The sequence below is a fragment of the Schistocerca gregaria genome, chromosome 6 (assembly GCF_023897955.1).
Source record: "Schistocerca gregaria isolate iqSchGreg1 chromosome 6, iqSchGreg1.2, whole genome shotgun sequence".
In the NCBI taxonomy this organism is placed as follows: Eukaryota; Metazoa; Arthropoda; class Insecta; order Orthoptera; family Acrididae; genus Schistocerca; species Schistocerca gregaria.
In genome coordinates this window covers 274364817-274389664 of record NC_064925.1, presented here as the reverse complement: position 1 = coordinate 274389664, position 24848 = coordinate 274364817, and the positions used below count along the sequence as shown (strand labels likewise).

At 43.1% G+C, this 24848-nt stretch overlaps 1 protein-coding gene across 4 annotated transcripts in view; it reads right to left on the bottom strand.

Annotated features, from left to right (window-relative positions):
• The window catches only part of LOC126279061 (ATP-binding cassette subfamily G member 4-like), a 305163-nt gene that overhangs the window by 19679 nt on the left and 260636 nt on the right, over positions 1-24848 (bottom strand). For all 4 annotated transcript variants that reach the window (XM_049979495.1, XM_049979494.1, XM_049979493.1 and 1 more), the window contains 2 exons: positions 8807-8924; positions 93-282 (listed from right to left, as the gene is read on the bottom strand). In XM_049979495.1, coding sequence (XP_049835452.1) covers positions 93-282; positions 8807-8924 — 308 coding nt within the window. The remainder of the gene's footprint in view (positions 1-92; positions 283-8806; positions 8925-24848) is intronic.

The following is a 24848-nucleotide window of genomic DNA, read 5'->3' as shown; positions in this document are numbered from 1 at the left end:
CATATAGCTTTATCTGGCCACAGTACTAAATGCTTCAAAGCAGCTACTTTAAAATACAACAACAAACAAGTTGCAGGGAGAATATTACTCACCACATCCCGTTTCTCATCACTCTTCATATCATTACCAAGTTTCAGGCCTGTTGCTACATTCATGGCTTCTTCAACTGATAAGTTTGCATGTAGTTGATTGTCCTGCATGATGTAGCAAGAAAGCTTTCGGAAACTGCTCAGATTTCGTTCCTCACCATTTATGGTGATTGAACCTTTCATCCCAGAAGTCCTACAAAATGAATTATATGCATAAACATTTAAAGCATTTTAGACATGCATCGTAACAGCCTTACTTTCATTATCCCCAAAACAACAGTGTATTAATATGACAATGTGTGTAAATTATTACTTCCATTCTTGTAGAATAGTAAGTTGACCCAACTTAATATTTTTTTTAATTTTTTTATTTGGAGATTATGAGCACAGTGCTGAGAAATTTTGTACCCTTTCATACTCACAGAAGTCTAAGACTTTTTCAAAAATGCCTAGCTTCATTTTGAAACCCTGAAATTAAAAGTGGCTTCCACATTATTCCTTATTCAGCAGCCTAAGAAAATCATGATAATTAGATTTCATTATGTGCTTAATATGTGTGTTTGATTTGCAAATAGATTTTGTCAAAGACACTTGAGTGTGGTCATTATCATAGAAGAAACCTACAGATTTTTTGCTGAATCAGTTTCAGGTAACTCTGGGAGCTACTTATAAGTGCTAGAATATGATTTGGACAGATTTTGTGAGATATTGTAAACTAACTGTGGTTCATTTTCACAAGGTAAGAGGCCAGCTACCAGCCATTGTATAGCATGCTTCAGGGTTATATAAACTGGATATGAAAATGAACTAGTTTACAAGTTAGCAGCTAGCTGCCTATGGCAAAATATATTAGGGCACTGGGCACTGCATTCATACTCATTCCTCTGTAGAATATAATTACCAGAGGGCACCAGGGACATTACAGTCTCTTGCTACATCCAGACACTGCCAATCTTGATGCAGCTATCATAAAACACAGTCTTCTTATTAGTGTACTGACAAATAAAAAATTACTTTTTACATGCCTTTGTATGCGTCCTAATCTCTCCCATATGAGACATATGATGATGGCTGCAGAACTGTTATGCAGTTTTATTTGAATACTGTTTCTTTATATTTACGTAATGGGGTTTCACAACAGCTGTGGCGCCGCCTTTTTTTCCCCCAAAGATTCTTATTCAAGTTCTATGAGCACCTCTGAAGGAAGCAAGATTAGGATTTTGACAGCCTGTCAACAATGAGGTCATTAGAGATGAAGCACAAGTTCGGAATGATTCAAGGATGGGGAAAGAAATCAGCCATGCTCTTTCAAAGGAACCATCCCAGCATTCATCAGGAGTGATTTAGGGAAATAACAGTAAACCTAAATCTGGATGGTCAGTTGCAGATTAGAACTGTTGTCCTCCCAAATGCGAGTCCAGTGTGCTGATCACTGCACCTCATCATTCGGTCTGAGTAGCTGTGTTACATTTTTGTATGGGCTGTACCAATCTACTATGATTCTGAATGTTTCATTCAGTGTCTGATATCATGCCTAATTGCTAAGTACTCTAAATTCTGGAGCAGTACTCTAGAACTGATCACATTGTGTTTTGGATGTACCAAGAAAGTTCATGACTAAAATCTACACTATGGATGCGACAGATCCATGCAGTCCAAGTAATGTCAATATGGAATGTCATTACCCTGCAAAACAAGTATTTCAGTAGTATTAATGATGGTGTAAGTGACTTCCATAGCAGTAAATGTCATTATTGTTTCAAATCCAGTCTCTGCGCAACATGGCTTTGAGGAAAGAGTAGAATTAGCACCATCTCATTGTTTGAAACATGTTTAACGGGATTCAGCTTGAGAGATCAAGTTGCTGTATCCCCTCTACCCCATAGTGTGGTCCAATAATGACACCAGGGCCCACGTTGGAAAGTTTGGAAGTTATAAGAAATATAGCCTGCACAGAAATCAACACCATACATTACTATCTGTATTGTCACTCTGAGAGTAGGTTCACCTGCCACTGCATCAGCACATACTGATACACAACTGTTTTTTCCAAAACTGTCCTCTAACTAATATTAAATCAGAATAGAAAAACCCATTAGATTAGAATAATTAATCAATACTGAAATACTAGTACAATATTGTCAGCAGTTAATTATTTTAATTTTCATTTTTATTCGGATTTGCATGGTATATACAATATGAATCCATTCAGAAGCACACTGGGATGAGCGCCAGCCCCCAGGCGAGCAGCAAGGCTACATAGATAGATGGACCAACTTTGATTGAATTCTCAGAAGGGCATACCAGGCTGCAGACAAAGCCACTCACTTGACCACACTTCCCTTTTGAGTTGCCACCACTGGACTCTGGGCACCCCACAAGCAACAAAGACATGGTATAAGATTAGATTCAGGTTAAACAACCCAATACCCCTTGCAAAACTCAGCTAGCCTTCGTGTAAATGCTGTCTGACAATAGAAATACATATGAAAATAACAAACTGGTGACACATGAGTCTATTTATTTTTCAGTTACAAAGTAAAGTTTGTAGTGTGGTAACTCACATTGAGTAGCATGCTTTGAATGTAATTTTATCAATCCCAAACAAAAACTGTGAAAAATGGGTCTTTTCCATGCAGTGGATTGGGGAAGACTCCAGTATCACAACAGATGGGAGAGTGATTTTTTGCCACCTTGTCAAGAACAGGTAAGCAAACACAGGTTATTTTTAACATTCATTTTATCTACCACTCTTCTTGCTAGTCTTCTTCCCTCATATTTTCAAATCAAAATTAAATTTAGTTTACTGATGTGCATATGCTACTTTACTGAATGGACATTTTACATGACCATGTTGTTATTTTTTTAGTTACTGCCATGTTCTTAGTGTTTGTTTTAATTTTAGTACACCAAGGTAAAGTCACATTTCCTTCAATACTAAGATTCCACAGTTCACATTATGAATGTCACTAGAAAGAAGAACAAAAACCAGACTCTGTGACAAGTTGTACAGTGAACAGCTTAGACTAGTGTGAAGCTTTGGTATTGGCTAACGTGCCATGGAATGTGCTAAAGGACCCTATTTTAATGGCTTCCTGCAGAGTATCATTTTCTCTTTTAAGACATGTACCCGTGATTCATCTCCTCCAACTCTTTACACAGGAGAAGGCGGTGTTTTCCTGGTGCTGTTGAATCTAATTTCCCCAACATGACATTAGCTATAAATTTGCCATAACAGGCAGTACTTTCATCAACTGAAAACCACATATAGTGGTCACTAATATCGATCAGCAATAGCCTTTCCATACAACTGTTTCAAATAATTTTTTCCTGGTGTCAACTCATCTGGTATACACTGGTCAATCGAAAACCACGCCAATGGTGAGATCAGGGCATCTATCAAATGGTGCTGTGTTTATGGTTAGTCTCACATCCACAATTTCTCTGTACTCAGTCACAGATAGTGCAGTATGGTACAGAGAAGATGCCTCCAGACTCTCTGCAGTGGAGGGTCATTGGAATAATGAAAGCAAAAAGTCGCAAACTGATGTGGCCCAGAGGCTTAATTTGAATCGTTCTGCTGTTGTTCAGATGTGTTTATAGAGGTTGAAACTGTAGGGCATACCACATGTGACATCAGAAGCCTTTACAGAATCCACTGAACGTGTTGCATCAGTGCAAATGATATAGAGAATGCTTTGACAGAGTGGCCTTTATTATTGGAGACCTGCTGTATTTGTGCTTCTGACGCATTTTGATGAAAGGAAACGTCTAGAATGGAGCCGTACACACCCACCTGGACATTCAAACAGTGGGCCCATGTTCTTTTCACAGATGAGTCCCGATCTGGTCTGGACAGTGGTTCTCGACGGATTTGAAACCGAAGGGAATGTGGAACACAATTTCGAGACTCTAACATGTTGGAAAAAGACCGATATTGAGGAGGATCATTAATGATGTGGGTAGGGATAATCTTGATCGCTCAAACATCTTTTCATGGAATTGTATAAGTGAGTCGGAAAGATGTAAGTGCTGACAGGTATTGTGACTAGTTCTTGGGGCTTCATGTACAGTTGCTGTGAGGCAGTGGCGGATACAGAAAAACCTCAAGGAGGGGGTGCTGAAGATATTTTGAGTTTTTACTTTTACAGTAATAAAAAATAACCCAGTTTTATTTAAACTGATTATAGACATGTACAAGACAATTTCGTCTTATGATATAAAAAAGTTACAGTTGAAGTTCTCTTCCTTAAATGATGAATTCCATGCACCTATTCTTCCTGGCAAACTGGTTAAATACATAATCAATAGGACAATCAATGTCAGGGTGAGTGTTCAACAGAGCTGAGCCATTAAGTTGATCCTCCTCCATCGCTCACCTCAGCCATTTGTTAGTTATCTATGAGCCAGACAGAAACGTATAAAATACGATGATGCGGACGCACGTGCTACATAGAAAAGTACAACTACTCAATAACTTGATTCAGTCGAGTCGACTGATGAAAGGAACAAATAGTGTGCGGGCTGACTGGCGGGGGCAGTGCAGGTGGCAATGCCAGAGGCCTTGTAAGGGTGGGGGAGGGGGGCAGGGTGGGGCACCCCCCCACCCCCCATATGTATCTGCCAGTGCTGTGAGCCCAGTCTTCATACTGATGGACAATAATGCTCGACCTCATAGGGCACGAACGGTTGATGTTTTCTTGGAAATGGAAGATACTGCACGCATGGTTTGGCCTGCTCGCTCTCCCAATTTGAATTTCATAGAGCATGTCTGGAATGCACTAGGGAGGCGAGTTGCATCATATCAACATCCACTCTGCAAGACTTGCAAGAGGCTCTGCAGGAAGAATAGGTTTTACTGCCTCATCATGACATTGATGACGTCATTCACAGCATGCTCCGTCATTGCCAGGCCTGTATTGCTGCCAGAGGTGGTCACACCCCATAGTGACCACATTAACCAGTTGTCCGAGTGTGTGAGCAAATCTGTTAAGCTGGAAGAAATGAAGAACATTTTCGTCTACTGTTATACATGTTGCAGCTGTTTACATTCTGTATTCTTTACACTGTTTCTACTTTGCTATCGCCTGTTTATACTGTTCTGTGGCAATATAGGCGCAAATTTGCAAAATTTCCGTTTGTTGCTTTAATTTTAGACACCAGTGAGAATTTACCAGGATAATTTTAAACCACTCCAGGAAGTAAATCGACGGTCACATAGTTGAAGAAACGTATTCTGCAATGTTGAAAGTTCTCCATTACACTAGCGACAAGCAGAATGCATCTGCTCAGCCGATGTGTTCCTTGAACTGGAGGGGAATCTCGCGCTTCAAAGACACGGTGGCGCCGGTTGCCACCGCTTTGACTGGGAGCAAAGTACCAGGTATAGGCCAGTGAGTTTTATTTGTATTTCTGTAACGATGACCTCCATCTACGTCACTACTCTGCAACTCAAACTAAAGTGCCTGACAGAGTGTTCTTCGAACCAGCTTCAGACTATTTCTCTACCGTTCCACTCTCAATCACAGCATGGAAAAATGAGCACTCACACCTTTCTGTATAAGCTCCCATTTCTTTTATTTTGTTATAATAGCTATTCCTCTCTATGTAGGTTGGCAACAATAAAATATTTTCACATTCAAACGAGAAAGTTGGTGACTTGAGCTTTAGTGAAAATATGTCGCGCAACGAAACACGCCTTTGTTTTAATGATTGCCTTTCCAATTTCCTCCCCCCCCCCCCCCCCCCCTATTTCACGATGCAAAACGAGCTGCCCTTCTAAGACTTTTTTTCCATGTTCTCTGCCAGTCATATCTGGTAAGGATCCCATACAGCAAAGCAATACTCTAGCAGAGGACGAACAAGCGTAATGGCGGCAGTCTCTGTAGTAGACCGTTGTGTCTTCTAAGAGTTGTACCAAAAAAACGTAGGCTTTGTTTTGCCTTCCCCACAACTTTATTTATGTGCTGAGTCCACATACTGCTATCGCCACAGTACTGTCTCGCTGCAGTAGGTCCTATGTCGCGTAATGCTACAATTGGCTACACGAAAGGCATAGCGGGATCACAGAAAATGCGTCGAGAAGTGGATGGGATTTCTGTAATGAATAGAAATTGTATACCCCAGATTCCGGAAGAGTGGGAGATTGGGGGGGGGGGGGAAGTACCCCCCTCTTGTGGACGCCTACGCTCTTAGTCTAAACCATTTGTGCACAAATTCAAATCTCGAGAGCTTTTGGATATCACCCCATGGATTAGAAAATGTGATACTGTGAGTAGATAAGTTTCTGATATTTGGGCAGCAAAGTAACTGACGATGGGAGAAATAGAATGCATATAAAAAAACTAACTGCCAATAGCAAGAAAGGCTTTTCTGAAAACGAAAATAGATTTATTAACATCGAACTTAAATTTTTTCATTAATACTTCTCTGAGTGAATGTATGTATGGAATGTAGCCCTGTACGGAAGTGAAACGTGGATTATAAATTGTTCACACAAGAAGAGAATAGAAGCTTTTAAAATGCGGTGCTAAAGAAGAATGCTGAAGACTAGATGGATAGGTCGAATAAATAAGGAGGAGGTACTGGACCAAACTGAGCAGAAAATAGAGTTATGGAACGACTTGACTAAAGGAAGTGATCGATTCAGAGTGCACATCCTGTGGTATCGAGGGATCACCAATTCTGTAGTTGGGGGAAGTGTGAGAGGTAAAAACCTTGCAGCTATCCAAAGAGGAGAAAGCTTGAACGGGATACGCTAACGTGTAGAGCTGCATGAAACCAGTCTTCGGAATGGCAACCACAACTAGACACACATATTTTATCATGATCAACGTGCAGATTACTGCCCGTGGGCAGCAGACCTACATTTAGACCGCTTACGCACCTGTTTGCTGTGTTCAGGCTTGACACGTGACATGTGGAATAAAAGCTACAAACATTGTCTTTACGGGCTATGCGAAGTGGAGCAGACTGTTACAACGTTTCTCATTATTAGCTGAAGGCAAGTATTAATTTTAAGACGTGAGCGATACACTGTATTAGTATAATACACTGAGGAGACAAAAGTCGCGAAGTCAGCGATTCATATAAACTACTGGCCAATAAAATTGCTACGACGCGCTACAGACGAGAAATTTATCGACAGGAAGAGAATGCTGTGATATGCAAATGATTAGCTTTTCAGAGCGCTCACACAAGGTTGGCGCCGGTGGAGACACCTACAACGTGCTCACATTAGAAAAGTTTCCAACCGATTTCTAATACGCAAACAGCAGTTGACCGGCATTGCCTGGAGATACGCTGTTGTGATGCCTTTTGTAAGGAGGAGAAATGCGTACCATCACGTTCCCGAGTTTGATAAAGGTCGTATTGTAGCCTATCGCGATTGTGGTTTAGCATATCACGACATTGTTGCTCGTATTGGTCGAGATCCTATGACTGTTAGCAGAATATGGAATCGGTGGGTTCAGAAGTGTTATACGGAACGCCGTGCTGCATCCCAACGGCCTCATATCACTAGCAGTCGAGATGACAGGCATCTTATCCCAATGGCTGTAACGGATCGCGCAGCCACGTCTCGATACATGAGTTAACAGATGGGGACGTTTGCAAGACAACAACCATCTACACGGACAGTTCGACGACGTTTGCAGCAGCACGGACTATCAGCTGCGGTTACCCTTGACGCTGCATCACAGACAGGAGCGCCTGCGATGGTGTACTCAACGACGAACCTGGGTGCACGAATGGCAAAACGTCGTTTTCTCGGATGAATCCAGATTCTGTTTACAGCATCATGATGGTCGCATCCCTGTTTGGCGACATCGCCGTGAACGCACATTGGAAGCGTGTATTCGTCATCGCCATACTGGCTTATCACTTGGCGTGCTGGTATGGGGTGCCATTGGTGTAGTCTCGGTCACCTCTTGTTCGAATTGACGGCAATTTGAACAGTAGACGTTACATTTCAGATGTGTTACGACCCGTGGCTCCACCCGTCATTCGATCCCTGCGAAACCCTACATTTCAGCAGGATAATGCACGACCGTATCCTGCAGGTCCTGTACGGGCCTTTCTGTATACAGAAAATGTCCGACTGCTGCCCTGGCCAGCACATTCTCCAGATCTCTCACCAATTGAAAACGTCTGGTCAATAGTGGCCGATCAAGTGGCTCGTCACAATACGCCAGTCACTACTCGTGATGAACTGTGGTATCGTGTTGAAGCTGCACAGGCAGCTGTACCTGTACATGCCACCCAAGCTCTGTTTGACTCAATGCCCAGGCGTATCACGGCCGTTGTTACGGATAGATGTGGTTGTTCTGGGTACTGATTTCTCAGGATCTATGCACCCAAATTGCGTGAAAATGTAATCATATGTCAGTTCTAGTATATTATATCTGTCCAATGAATACCTGTTTATCATCTGCATTTCTTCTTGGTGTAGCAGTTTTAATGGCCAGTAGTGTACTTGTGGGAGTGAGAGGTGAGTTGCATGTTAAATACAGCGCGAATATGTTCGCATCCCAAAAGTGTTGGGAGAAATTTTAAAAGTGCTCAGGAAGGTAGAATGAGACAGCTGGTACACCACTTTTCAGTGATAGTCTTTTGAAACAGAAGCGCATTAGCCTTTTTGTGCTCCGATAAGAGCATTTTTCCGCTGGTCGTATCTTACGGTCTAGGCAGCAGCAGAAGACAGAGCGGTGGGTACTGACTTGTAGCCGGTGAGGATGTTGAGGAGCGTGCTCTTGCCGGCGCCGGACGGGCCCATGATGGCCGTCAGCTCGCCCGAGCGCAGCCTGCCGCTCACCGACCGCAGGATCGTCTTCTCCTCTGCAACAAAAACGACCACTTCGTCACAAGCTGTCTCACTGCCGCGAGTAATAACAATACGACACCGATCTTCTACATTCACGACGTTTGCCAGATCGAGAACTGGTCTTAATTTTTTAATTGCCAGAAAAAAATCCACTAGGCAAAAAGGAAATGGAAACCTGGCTAGAGTGCCAACATTGTTTACGTCTGAGAAGAAGGGAAAGGAGGTAGCAACTGCGTACACTCCAGCACTCTTACACGTTAAGTGTTCACATGCTACAGGTGTATATGCCAATTCACTTCATAGACCAAAAATTAAACATCCACTGGCGCTTTTATTTGGCAATACTTTTCGCATACTATCACTGTGTGTGGCAATACCTATGCTCGGAGTCGATAAAAAAATCTGAGCCCCTATTCAATATTCCGTAAGTACTCCACAAATCCAGGTCATGGATTTCGTCAACGAAATGTGATGAATTTGTGACTGCGATCTATTCCGGGTCTCTGGTCTCAATGTTGACTTGTGGTGTCAGGTTTTGTAGCTTTGTGCAGGATGTAAAAATTGATAAATCGAAACGTGTCTTCATGGCTCAGTATTTATACTGTATGGAACTCCCATAAGTCGCTCGTGACAGACATGGTACTTCTTTTTACACTGCTGCTAGCCTACACTGGATTGTCTTTATAAACATTAAAAGTATTCGCAAGTCTACCTGATCCACCACAACATCAACCCACTCTCAAGTGATGCTTCGCATCTATCCAGAACGTATTTTCAGACATCCCTCTCCTCATCAGTTTAAAGGATTTGATGTCACAAAGACGAAGTATGAAATGTATTTAATAATAGAATTAAGCTGCCAGAGGGCTCTATTTTCATTTACATCACTGTTGCGTATCAAATTTGACTGAATTTACATTAATTTTATAGCAGCCATACTTGAGTCCACTACTACATTTTCAAATCTGGCAAAGCAAAATTAGGAAAAAACTTTACGAAATTTAAAGAGATCGATAATTTATGTGTAAAATGAACCGTCTTAAAGGAATTTTTGTGCTGATTCCAAGTGTAATATTTCCGAAGTTACACAGGATTTAATATTCTGATTTACATTTTTGTAATATTAATTCAGCTGATGCGTTTGGATTACAGTTGTGTGTGTAAAAACACCGTCTTTCATCTTCCAGCCCCTGCCGACTTTTTTAAAAGTCTTCTATTTGAATGTGAATATCACACAAATGTTTCGTTGGTTCATATTTTGGAATTAGCCAAATGAGTTTGTTCCCCACGAAATCTATTGCTCTGTTTTTAGTTGCTATAAATCCTCGATTCATTGTAGCAAAACATGGGGTAACGTTTTAAAGCGGTTTAAACATTCGAACATGGTTTTCTCACATGAATCCTAAAATACAATTTTTGAAGGACTGTATGGTACCTGTGGAATTAGCAGGCAATGTGCAATATTATACTGTAGTTATTAATACTAGTGTATTTTATGTGCGAGAAAAAAATAGAATTCTCTTGATATAAATTTTTGGTTACGTCCAAAGAGGTTGTTGTTAAGTGTCCTGATCGACATTTCTTCGACAACTGGTTATGAAATTATATCGCAACTGCAGCTGCATGTGCCTCAATAAACTACTGGCTTCTTTAATTATGATCATTTTTTGGTAAAAAAGCTAATATCATATCCCTTTCTGAAAATATGAACTTGATGGATAGTTTCTTCGTGTACATTTTATAAGCAAATGACAAAGACAGACCAAATGTTTCTCAGAATCTCCTTGCTAGCCATGACATCCTGTTCTGTGAAATTATCTCAAAGTTGGTATTTCTTTGTATTGTTCATAATATCGCACCTGCCTATAGTTTCTGTCACAAACGAAGGCGGTCAGGTTAAAGCTCGTTCTGCGCATCAGCGTCGCGCATTCTCTGACAGCCAATGAACGTTCAGTAGTGTTATAAGGGCTCTGGTGTGAATTTCGTACCCAAGCGTTAAACGTGATCGCGGCGACTTATTTAAAGAATTTTTATTCAATTTGTTTTGGGTTGTCATGGCTGATGGTGGTAAGCGACAAATTCTGCAGGGGACGTAATTTGCAGGATACATGCGTAAATGAAGTGTCAAGTTGGTAATTGAAGGGTGTGTGTGTGTGTGTGTGTGTGTGTGTGTGTGTGTGTGTGTGTGTGTGTGTGTGGGCGGGGGGGGGGGGGGAGAGGGCGGGGGAGAATAACAATCGTAGAGAACGGCCGAGACTTCAGTACCGTACGCAGATGAAACGGCAGCCTTCGGCCTGAAGATCACAACAATGTTAAAAAGACTCTAAATTGATTCCGTTATTAAACGGAACACCAACAATAAAAACGTTTCTTCTTCTCGTCTTTGAGGTATGGTAAAGATATCGTTAATCCTTGCCTTTGAAATAAGCTGAACCAATCAGGGAGCCACAGTTTAACATGGACTCCGAACCATAGAGTAACTTAGTATTTTTCTCATATAAAGTTCATTTCTGCAGGTGAAAAACCCGATAAAAATTCTTCGAGCAACTGATGTTTATGTCCTGTACCTGTGGATATGTAGTGTTAATAGCATCTTAGCCACCGAGCTACACATTTTTAGGCTATAATACACTGTCCAGTCACATTAATGTGACCACCGCCTATGTGCAGTAACCACTCACAGCATGCAGGTGGCAGTAGTAGCAGTGGAGGGCATGTAAAGTATGTCGGGGCGGGAGCGACGAGGCAAACATTTCAGTCGTTGCCGTAATGTGGAAACGAGCTATTTATCTTACGTCCACAACGACAACATTATTGGCCTTCGGGCCAACAGTGGAAGAATTTTCGAAACAGCTAAGTTTGTAAACTGTTCGCGTGCCGTCTTGGTTACAGTACACCGTGCTATACAAAACTGTGGTTCACCATGAGCCATAGTTGACATGGGTGAAAGGTTACTGCGGAGATGTGTACGGGCGAATAGACAAGCAACTGTTGAGCAACTGAAGGCCCTGATGAACCAAGGGACAACCGACAGAGCCTCCTCAACGACTGTTCAGGGAACGCTGCTGCGTTAGAGCCTCAGCAGCAGGCGCCTGGTTCGAGTACTATGCTGACTGCTGGACGACGAAGGCTGGAATCTAATACCGCAACTAGACGTCCACTGAGCCGTGACAGGTGGCCTTTTCAAATGAATCACGTTTTAGGCCGGTATTACACTATCAAATTTCTTTGTCAAAGTTGATATGTCAAAGAAGTTTGATGGTGCAATAGGGCAATTCGTCAAATCTCGTCTTTCGTCAAATAAATTTGATCAAATCTAGGGCCTCGCTGTAGATTTGATCATAAAAGTCACTTGTCTTCTGTTCACTGCAATGTGACTGTTACCACGTGGACCGCTAGCATCACTGCAGCGTTCTGTCATTTGTAGCGTGTTTATAAACACGGCCGGTAAATGCAATTGGTTTGTACCGTCAACAACAAAAGTAAGAGAGATGTATCTACATCTACATGATTACTCTGCAATTCACATTGAAGTGCTTGGCTGAGGGTTCATCGAACCACAATCATTATTTCTCTACCATTCCACTCCCGAACAGAGCGCGGGAAAAACGAACACCTAAACTTTTCTGTTCGAGCTCTGATTCCCCTTATTTTATTTTGATGATCATTCCTACCTATGTAGGTTGGACTCAACAAAATATTTTCGCATTCGGAAGAGAAAGTTGGTGACAGAAATTTCGTAACTAGATCTCGCCGCGACGAAAAACGTCTTTGCTTTAATGACTTCCATCCCAACTCGAGTATCATATCTGCCACACACTCTCCCCTATTACGTGATAATAAAAAACGAGCTCCCATTTTTTGCACCCTTTCGATGTCCTCCGTCAATCCCACCTGGTAAGGATCCCACACCGCGCAGTAATATTCTAACAGAGGACGAACGAGTGTAGTGTAAGCTGTCTCTTTAGTGGACCTGTTGCATCTTCTAAGTGTCCTGACAATGAAACGTAACCTTTGGCTCGCCTTCCCCACAATATTATCTATGTGGTCTTTCAAACTGAAGTTGTTCGTAATTTTAACACCCAGGTACTTAGTTGAATTGACAGCCTCGAGAATTGTACTATTTATCGAGTAATCGAATTCCAACGGATTTCTTTTGGAACTCATGTGGATCACTTCACACTTTTCGTTATTTAGCGTCAACTGCCACTTGCCACACCATACAGCAATCTTTTCTAAATCGCTTTGCAACTGATACTGGTCTTCGGATGACCTTACTAGACGGTAAATTACAGCATCATCTGCGAACAACCTAAGAGAACTGGTCAGATTGTCACCCAGGTCATTTCTATAGATCAGCAAAAGCAGAGTTTCCAGAACGCTTCCCTGGGGAACACCTGATATCACTTCAATTTTACTCGATGATTTGCCGTCTATTACTACGAACTGCGACCTTCCTGACAGGAAATTACGAATCCAGTCGCACAACTGAGACGATACCCCACAGGCCCGCAGCTTGATTAGAAGTCGCTTGTGATGAAGCTGATGAGACGCTTTACTACGTGTGGCACCCTGAACACAAAAACAGATTAAGAAGATTGGCGAGCTATAAAAATATTGCGGAGGTAACTAGCTGTGAGATAGGTTTTCGGACACAAAATTTAATTTATTTGTTTATAAAATAAAAATAGTCCTTAATGCACATAAAGTGTATTCAACATTTATTTACCTTCAGACATTGGTCCTTTAGTGCTTTATAAATTGCTGCACACGTTTCAGGTATTATTTTCGTTAACTGTAGCAATGAGTCCGAGTGTTCCAGTGAGCCTGTCTTCTGCAGATATAGCTGTTCTTAAGTGAGTATTGTGCTTTGTGATATGAGGATACACTTCATTGAGCACATACTGAAATGTATGCTCATCCATTCTTAAGTAATTTATGTACGACTTGATGTACTCCACTACAAGCTCACGAACCAAGTTTTGTTGAACGCTTTTATCGTCTCATCGTAAAACCCACGGCTTCATCCAGGTACGTTTCCTTTTTTCCTCCGCTTCTCTTCCACATGTGCACACAGTGCAATTGTGGTACATGCAACTAAAAAAAAACGATTCAAATGGCTCTGAGCACTTTTGAGGTCATCAGTCGCCAAGAACTTAGAACTAATTAAACCTAACTAACCTAAGGACATCACACTCATCCATGCCCGAGGCAGGATTCGAAACTGCGACCGTAGCGTACTTGCAACTGCTGCGGTTAATAAAAAGTTGTTGATGTCAGCCATCTTGAACTTTGACGAAAAATATGATGACAGTGTAATACTCCTTTTTAGCCAAAAGCCAAGATCTTTGTCACATATATTTGACGAATATCTGATCATATCTTTGGTCAAATCTTTGACGAAGGAATTTGATAGTGTAATACCGGCCTTATGCTCCATCGGACAGATGACCGTTGGCGTCTACGGCCATGAAACGTCTGAAAGCAAAGAGTTCAGGCCGGAGGAGAGAGCGTTGTCGTCTGGGGAATGTTTTCGTGCCATTCCCTGGGTTATCTCGTCGTTCCGGAGCGCACAACAGATCAAGACAAGTATGTCTCTATCCTTGGGGATCATTTCCACCTCTACATGCAGTTTGTTTTTTTCGGCACGATGGCATTATCAGCAGTAATATGCAACGTGTCACATTACTCGCAGTGTATGTGCGTGGTTCGAAGAGCTCTAGAATGAGTTTACCGTACTCCCCTGGCCAAGTCCCCACATTTAAACCTGAACGAGAGCGTATTTGACCATCTCGATAGTGCTGTACGCGCAATGGATCATGAACCACGGAATCTACCGCAGTTGACCACGGCTCTGGAGTCGGCAAGAAACCACATCCCAGTCGGTACCTTCCAGAATTTTACTAGCTCTCGTCCGTAGCTGCAGTCTGTACTGTAAAAGAGGGTTATTCAGGTTTAGACGGGTGGTCACTTTAATGTGAATGGACAATCTATTTTATTTGCAGTCTGTTCAAGACAGGATAAATCTACATTTATGCTCTGCGTACCACAGCGAAATGCACGGTGGAGGGTACTTCGCGTTGTACCACATGAATAGGCTCATAGGACCATTCCCGTTCCATTCGCGTATGGAGCATAGAATAGCTGCTTAAATACTTCCGTGTGCGCTATAATTAGTCTTCGTGGCTGCTACGGAAGCGATGTATTGTGGTCGGTAGTGCTTTCCGAAATTCTTCATTTAATATTGGTTCTTCAAATTTTGCTATTACTCTATAATAGGATAGTTGGCTACTTTCTTCAAGCGTCTGTCAACTCAGGTTCCACGGCATTCCCATTAGTCAAATAAACCTCTGGCCATTCGTTTTGTCCTTATTTGCACACGTTCAGCTTCCCCTGTTACGGCTATTAGGTATAAAACGTACACACTTGAGCAATATTGAGCAATGGGTCGCACGAATGTTATGTATGCTGCCTTCATTGTGCATTTGATAGTATTTTCCCTGTATCCTACCAACAAACCGAAGCCTGCCAATTGCGGCTATATGATCATTGCTGAGCTGTGGGCCGAGTTGCTCACGCGTCTGATGTACGATAAATGAATACAGTCTCATGAAAGTACTTTATAGCTGCTTTTATCAAGGACCAGTAACAGACCCAACTGTGGCAAACGGTCAGAGACAACTCGCACGAGGCGCCTTTCGGCTGGGCACATAATGGGCAAGGCACGCCTTGACCGACACACCGCAGATTGCAGCGTGACGTCACACCAGCCGGGGGGCCTATCACATCTGGGTCGCCGAAGCGCTGAGAGACTATGGATGCTGCGTTGCCGCGCGGCGACATCTGACAAGTTCGGCACGGCGCTGGGTGTGAAGCTTTCGCACACCGCTCATACCGTGCAACCAGCACACATCTTACAGGTCTCGCCGTACACACTAAGAGCTACAGTGCTTATTGAGATTCTATTAACATATTTTCTTTTTTTATCACGGGAGCTATCGGCGTTTCATACACTGCAGTGTCATTAATAACATATTGCTCTGTGATATTTATGTCACATAGTCTTGATTTATCGTCCGAGTGGTTTTACCTTGATACTATTACAGTAATAGTGCAGCTAAACAGTGTGCGCAAAACTGAAAGCTCGTAGAACAAAAATGAAAATTATACATAGCAAGAAACTGAATATTGACTTATGCACTGTCTGTTCAAAGGATCCGGACACCCTATGCAATGCGTAATTGACTACTAGCTGTCACGAAAGATGAACCCTTCAGTATGAAAGAAGGCGGGGAGGCAGAGAAGCAGGAAAGTAGTAACAGCAGTGGAGTCTGTCAGAAAAGGCCAATAACATCAAACGTGGGCAAGTCACTGATGTATACTGAGTATCCGAGAGAGCCATTTTATCCCTTCTAAAGCTCCCCAGTTTCGTCTGCTGGTGATGTGACTGTGATGTGGATATGCGAAACAGCAACCTCTGCTAAGCCAAGACAGATAGGCCATGTATACCGACGCACACGAAATCAGCAGAAGGAATCACTCGTGAGTCCCAAAGTGCTACCACTACTCCACCACAATGAATGTGCGAAGAATGGGGTTTAATGGTCGAGCAGCTTCTCACAAGCCACACATTTTTGTACTCAGTGCTGAGCTACACTTGAGGAGGTGTAGACAACGATGCCACTGGATAGAGAATAATTGGGTACGATTGATTTGGAACGACGAACCACGCTTTACTCTGCGGCAATCCGATGGAAAGGCTTGGATTTGGCGAAAGCGAGGAGAACGTTACCTGCCATCACGTGTAGTGCCAACAATGAAGTACGAAGGTGAGGGTATTACGGTATGGGGTGTTTATCGTCGTTAAAGCGAGGTAGCACTGCGGGTTCAGAAAACACTAAAATCGGAAGAAAATGAATACAATTTACGACATTGTGTACTGCGTACAGTAGAGGAAAATTTCGGGGATGATAACTGATTATGACAAGCACTCTGTCATAGAGCGGCTTGTGTGAGGCAGTGGTTTGTGGACAACATTTCTGAAATAGAGCGCCCTGCCCAGAATGCCGATCTTCTCTCCATATGCCAAGGTCCACCATCACTACCTTCTCTGGTTTCGGGTCTTGAGGAAGAATGGGCTGCCATTCCTCCACTGATATTCAGATACCTCACTGAAGGTCTCCCCTGAGGTAGTCATAAAGACAACGGGTTGAGACACCCCATATTAACGTCCACCAATACGTGTTTGGATACTTTTCATCATGCAGCGTACTCGTTTCCATAGAAATCCGTATTGTCCGTCCAGTTATTAGTACGAAAGCATCTTGTACAGCGTGCGAAAAAGCTACTTCCACAAACTACGGGCGATGTTGTAGAGTACAGAAATAAAGTACAGTTCTTCGAAGGACGAATTTTTCGTGCAACTGAAGATTTGTACCACATCTGGGCTTGAGCTCGAATTCCCTGCTTCTTTCGAGCAGTCGCCTTAACTACTAGGCCATCTGAACACGCCTCCAGAGGTCTCGCTCGAACTTTCATTGTCGCTAATGTCTCCACCCATCCTTGTTGGAGAGAGAATCTGCCACAAAGTTTCAGTTTCGCTACATGTTCATTACGTTACAGGTTCAACATTTCTGAACGGTTTCCATGTCATTTCAGGATATTTTATCTTCATTTATTTCATCCTTATCGAGCCATTCATTCCATCCGAGCGCATTAAATTCATTCGTTGGAAACACGTCCCACTTAAAATCCGTAGAGCCAGGCGCACTACGCTAACCACAGATGTGAACAAATTAGAATTACATTAAAACATTTTTATATACTTTTTTTATTATCATTAAATTCATAACCATCTGTGGGTGTGACGGTATATTATTTGGGAGGGGGGGGGGGGGAGGGAAGAGACAAGTAGAAACTGTGACCCCTTCCCCAGAATCGAATTCTGAATTGCGCCTGAGTGCAGCTGTGCGGTTCCTACACGATGGGTCCCGTCTTACTTTAGTAACATCATTCTGGTTGGTTGGTTGATTGACTTCGGGGAGGGGACCAAACAGCGAGGTCATCGGTCCCATCGGATTGGGAAGAATGAGGAAGTCGGCTGTGCCCTTTCAAAGGAACCATCTCGGCATTTGCCCGAAGCGATTTAGGAAAGTCACGAGAAACCTAAGTCAGGATGGCCGGCCGTGGATTTGAACCGTCGTCCTCCCGAATGCCAATCCAGTGTGCTAACCACTGCGCCACCTCGCTCAGCAACTTCATTCTTTAGTGAGAGGTGTACTTGGAAGAGGAGGAAATGTTCAGTTGGCCACTACGATCGCTCAGTTGAAACTTCTGAACTATTCTCTGTGGGATCACGTCAAGAATTTGTTGTATACTAAACAGTGTACGATCTCAAAGGTCGCATTTCAGTAGCTTTCGACACTGGTACCCAAATACCCTCAGTTTATTCCCGATAGTTCCTTATTAATGAACACACTTTGTGAAGCACTAACAACGCAATGTCTGCCGTTATTTATTTTCTTCTACCGCGTTAACATCTGGTTCTCTACAGGAAACGCAAATTTTGGCTGATCCTTACTTTCTTATTTAAGACAGTTTATTTTCGTCTGCTTTATCGTTTCGAGAAGTGTATACGAGCAAAGCCGGCGAAAAAATTAAAATAAGTCAAAACTGTTCGAATTTGGTACAGGTCCAAACCACAGAAATTATGTGGATTGCAATACCGATAACGTCCGACACCATTCAAAACAAAAAAACAACATTAGATCTATCATCCGACAATCCTGATGTAACGGTCATTATAACCAGGGAATTAAAAAGTTACAGATTCGTTTAAATGTCGAAATAACGTGTCGGTCAGCCAATGGCACAGTGTTACAGACTCAAAAACACATCATCCACACAACAAAACACAAAATCAATCTGTAGTCCGCAAAATGGCTGCTAATATCTACGAAAAGTGTTCAATAAGTTCAAATAGTTCAAATGGCTCTGAGCACTATGGGACTTAACATCTGAGGTCATCAGTCCACTAGAACCTAGAACTGCTTAAATCTAAATAACCTAAGTACATCACAGACATCCACGCCCGAGGCAGGATACGAACCTGCGACCGTAGCAGTCGCGCGGTTCCGGACTGAAGCGCCTAGAACCGCTCGGCCACCGCGGCCAGCGTTCAATAAGTAGTGCAACACATTTTTTTCTCGGGCAGTTTCGATTGAGGAAATGCGGAATTTGCTGTGGGACATCGTGGAATATTCTCGCTTCAGCACCTATAGTTTCTTGAAGTTCCGATAGGTGCCGACGCTACACGTTTCCTTCAAAATGGCGTCTGTAACGGAGGTGCTTTACAAGCAGAAGCTGTCAGTGAGTTTCTTGTAGCAAACAACCAGAGCTTCGTATATATTAAAAGGCGCTTGCGGAATGTCTAAGGAGACCTGGCAATGAACAAAAGCACGGTGAGTCGTTGGGCGAACGTTTATCATCATCACAACAGGGTCGCGCAAACCTGACCGATCTCCCGCATGCCGGCGGTCGCAGAGACCCGTAAGAAACTGAACAAGCGAGTACATCGTGTTTGTCGACACAAAGATGCAAACCAACTTCTTCTCCATGACGACGCAAGGTCTCAACAACTCTGCGCACCTGAGGATCTAACAAAACGTCATTGGACTGTTCTTCTTCACATATACTACCGCCCGGATCTCGCACCTTCTGACTTTCATCTGTCTGATCCAATGAAGGATGCACTCCATAGAAAACAGTAAGTGGATGATGGGGAGGTTATTCATGCAGCAAGGCGTTTAATCCGATGTCGACCAGTAGAGTGCTACCATAGAGTTTTGTAGCCAGAAGAGTGGGGAATAATATGGTGTATTGGATTCCTGAATAAAACCAACTCGTTTTCAGACAAACATATGTTGTTTTACTTACTGAATGGTTCAAATGGCTCTGAGCACTATGGGACTTAACATGTATGGTCATCAGTCCCCTAGAACTTAGAACTACTTAAACCTAAGGACATCACACAACACCCAGTCATCACGAGGCAGAGAAAATCCCTGACCCCGCCGGGAATCGAACCCGGGCGCGGGAAGCGAGAACGCTACCGCACGCTGCGGACTTTTACTTACTGAACATCCATCGTATTTGCAGCGTCGGATGCAGATCGGAAAGTTTCTAGATTTACTTTACAAAAACCGAAGAAAAATTCCGTTTCTGTTACTGAAGGCTAATGTAGCAACAACTGTACATGTGACGGCTCTAACGTTCTGCAGCATAAAACACAAAGGTCAATAGCTACTATGTGTTTACCGTGTATGCCAAAGTAAATGTTTGACGTATATACCGAATGTAGCTGGACTGCAGGCATCGTCGCATTAACGAAACGAAATGACTCTGGGAAGTCCACTGAATTCAGAGACACGCGAAAGAACGCACGTTCCAGAGCACGTTTCCGCGTGTCCTCCATCGGGAGCGCGTAACAGGTAACAGAGTTCACGGAAGCTCTGTAGCCGCGTATTCAGGGAACTGGGGGCCAGTTACGTGTTACCTGTCACGTCAGGGTCAAGGCAGGAGCCGCCTTCGTGGAGAACAATCTATCAATGTCTTTATCATGTACATGGTACTACACAGGTTCCAGACAGCCTAGCGACTACTGCGGAAAGTTTAGCCATTAGCTGCCTTTATTATCTTCTACAGCCGACTGACGTTAGCTTGGTAGGCAGGAAAGCTAGGCACCATACGTAAGACATTAGTGACGGAACAACAGCTCCGAATGGCTTCAGACGGGAAAAGGAATAGGTCATAGCATTTTTAAGGAATGATTCTAATTTCTCCCTTAAATTATTTAGAGAAAATACGGAAAACCTCAGTTTGGGAATTTCAGTTGTACCACTTCGGAAAATATACAGAGTGGCCCACTTAAACGTTTCAGCGCAGATAAGGCGGAGGCACACAAAAGTAAATATTATGAGACATTCTAAAACGTTAGTAAATATAAGTTTCAACACAAACTTACGATTTTTTTAAAAGTGGATACCCCATTTTATTTCTTACGCAATCTATAACATGAAAAATCGCAAAAAGAATGGCGTTGCTTGCATCGCAATACGTCAATTACATCCCTAGAAATTGCAATATGAAATTGACGCTTGAAATTAACGAAACGCGCCACTATTGCACATCCCGAGATGCAAGCGTGATCTCCACATACACCATATGATCAAAAGTATCCGGACACCCCCAAATATAAATCTTTCATATTAGGTGCATTGTGCTGCCACCTGCTGCCAGGTACTCCATATCAGCGACCTCAGTAGTCATTAGACTTCGTGAGAGAGCAAAATGAGGCGCTCCGCGGAACTCATGGACTTCGAACGTGGTCAGGTGGTTGGGTGTCACTTGTGTCATGCGTCCGTAACCGAGGTTTCCACACTCCTAAACATCCCTAGGTCTACTGTTTCCGATGTGGTAGTGAAGTGGAAACGTGAAGGGACGCTTACAACATAAAAGCGTACAGGCCGACCTCGTCTGTTGACCGACAGAGACTGCCGACAGTTGAAGAGGGTCATAATCTGTAATAGGTAGACCTCTATCCACACCATCGCATAGGAATTCTAAACTGCATCAGGACCCACAGCAAGTACTGTGCAAGTTAGGCGGAAGGTGAGAAAACTTGGATTTCATGGTCGAGCTGCTGCTCATAAGCCACACATCACGCCGGTAAATGCCAAAAGACGCCTCGCTTGGTGTAAGGAGCGTGAAGCATTGGACGATTGAACAGTGGAAAGACGTTTTGTGGAATGACGAATCACGGTACACAATGTGGCAATCCGATGGCAGGGTGTGTGTATGGCGAATGCCCGGTGAACGTCATCTGCCAGCGTGTGTAGTGCCAACATTAACATTCGGAGGCGGTGGTGTTATGGCGTGGTCATGTTTTTCATGGAGGGGACTTGTACCCCTTGTTGTTTTGCGTGGCACTATCACAGCACAGGCCTACATTGATGTTTTAAGCACCTTCTTGCTTCCCACTGTTGAAGAGCAATTCGGGGATGGCGATTGCATCTTTCAACAAGATTGAGCACTGTTCATAATGCACGGCCTGTGGCGGAGTGGTTACAAGACAATAACATCCATGTAATGGACTGACCTGTATAGGGTCCTGACCTAAATCCTGTAGAACACCTTTGGGATGTTTTGGGACGCCGACTTAGTGCCAGGCCTCACCGACCGACGTCGATACCTCTCCTCAGTGCAGCACTCCGTGAAGAATGGCCTGCCATTCCCCAAAAAACTTTCCAACACCTGATTGAACGCATGCCTGCGAGAGCTGAAGCTGTCATCAAGGCTAAGCGTGGGTCAACACCATATTGAATTACCGATGGAGGGCGCCAAGAACTTGTAAGTCATTTTCAGCCAGGTGTTCAGATACTTTTGATCACATAGTGTACCAATATTATTGGCGGGAAACCCAATCGTTACTTTCGGCCCCCGTGACACCAGTGAAAGTAAGATTACATGCATCAATCACATTGCGGTTATGAGCGCCTAGAACCGCTCGGCCACAGCGGCCGGCATGAATTAAGTAATTAAATAAACGTTCGTACAACTCTTTTGACTTAAATGCATTCTGTGACCCCAATGATGCGTCGGATGACCCAAAATGCAGTTTTGCTGTCTGAAGAGCTAGCATTTCTCTATTCATAGCTTTCCGAGTAAGACGTTACTACAATTCACTTTCGTGCGGTTAAAAGATCGTTGTGTGCAAATCGACGGAGGCGTCAGGACTTTAGTGCTACCACCCTACCCCATACATATTACCAAAGAAATCATTGTTCTTCACGTACCGTTGGGGCCACAAGCCGAAAATGTTTGTTAAAATTTGCTCAGGTTACTAATCATAAGAAGTTACATTTGGATCCTCACTGAGAAAGGCAAAGTATTTGTCCACTGTAGGTCGTGTGCCACAGATCTTGCCGCAATGGTGACATCGGTTTCCGTCAGATCATCGAAGTTAGCGCTGTTGGGCTTGGCTACCATCTGGATGAGTGGCCATATTGGTTGCCGAGCACTGTTGGCAAGCGGGTTTCATTCGCCCCTTATGTGGCCAGTTGAAAAGCTATTCGAGTGAGAAGCAGCGGTTTGCGTAAAGAAAACTGACATTGGCCGGTAGAGTGGTGTGTTAACCACATGTCCATCCCTATCCGCATCCAGTGACGCCTACCGGCTGAAGACGGCACGGCGATCGGTCGGTACAGTTGGGCCTTCTAAGGCCTGTCCAGACAGAGTTCAGAGGTTATGTATTAGCTGATCAGTATAAGACTTTGTAAATATTCGTGTGCTGGTTGTAACAAGAAGTATCAATATTCGTCCACATTGGTCGCTTATCACTGACTGTTAGTATGTAGGACGGTGGTTCCCAATCTGGGGGTCATTATTTTGAGCGGTAAAACAAGGGCTTTTATTGTGACTCGGCCACGGGACTAAATTATTTTCAATATATAACTATTTCGTAAGACTATAATAATCACGTGACTAATGAGGAGGTACTGAACAGAATTGGGGAGAAGAGAAATTTGTGGCACAACTTGACTAGAAAAAGGTTGGCAGGACATGTTCTGAGGCATCAAGGGCTCGCCAATTTAGTATTGGAGGACAGCGTGGAGGGTAAAAATCATAGAGGGAGACCAAGAGATGAATACACTAAGCAGATTCAGAATGATGTAGGTTGCAGTAGGTACTGGGAGATGAAGAAGCTTGCACAGTATAGAGTAGCATGGAGAGCTACATCAAAACCAGTCTCTGGACTGAAGACCACAACAACAACAACAACAACAACAACAAAATAATAATGATTACTTAAGCTATCAAGAATTACATTTTTATTCCAAATGCTAGTAATAATGCGCGAAACAATGTGGTGGACGTTACCACTAGTGAAACGAATGTATGCAGCACCTTCAACACATAGTCCACACACACACACTTCATATCACGCATCTTTGACAGTAAAATCGAAACAGATATATCACATATGCTTAGACATCTGAAAATGCCTTTTCCGAGGTTTAGGTAGCTCCCGTAACTGACCAAAAATTGCTTCATCATTTCCTTCGCAAAAATAAATGAACTGAAAAGGCAACAGAAGTACATAATGGCCACTACAATGCTGTAGGGATTCATAGTATTGTTATTGTTATTATTATTATTATTGACAGTGGTCAGACAAAGATTAATGGAAATCTGAATACTTTCAATTTCTACCAGTTCATAAGTAAGGAGTCACTTACACACAACATGTATAGCGCATATATTTTAGCTTGATTGAATTTAAATAGGGGTGCAGAGTGTGGATGAAGCAAGTGTCGCTACGGAGAGAAGTGATGCAGAGGGGGAGAAAGAGGAGATTAGTGTTTAACGTCCCATCGACGACGAGGTCATTAGAGATAGAGCAAAAGCTCGGACTGTGGAAGGGTGGGAAAGAAAATCGTCCGTGCCCTTTCAGAGGAACTACCCTGGCATTTGCCTGAAGCGATTTAGGGAAATCATGAAAACCTAAACCAGGGTGGCTGGACGTCTGGTTGAACTGTCGTCCTCCCAAATGCGAGTCCAATGTGCTAACCACTGCGCCGCCTCACTCGGTGAAGTGTCTACCCCCATTGTATATAGTTAGCTTTCTTTTCTGAGGAGGAGTTGTAGGTAGGACTCGTAATCCACTGAGAATTTATATTTTGTTGACGAACTACAGTTTCCAATATTGAAATTTATTTCTGAAAAGCAACTTAACTGTAGCCGGTATAGATGGACTATCTAAAGCGACATATGAAAATTTATGCTGGACTGGGACTCGAACCTCAATTCACGACAACCGGCAAATCTTGGTTCGAATCATGGTACAGCATTCACTTTGATATGTCGCTGTAGGAAGTCTA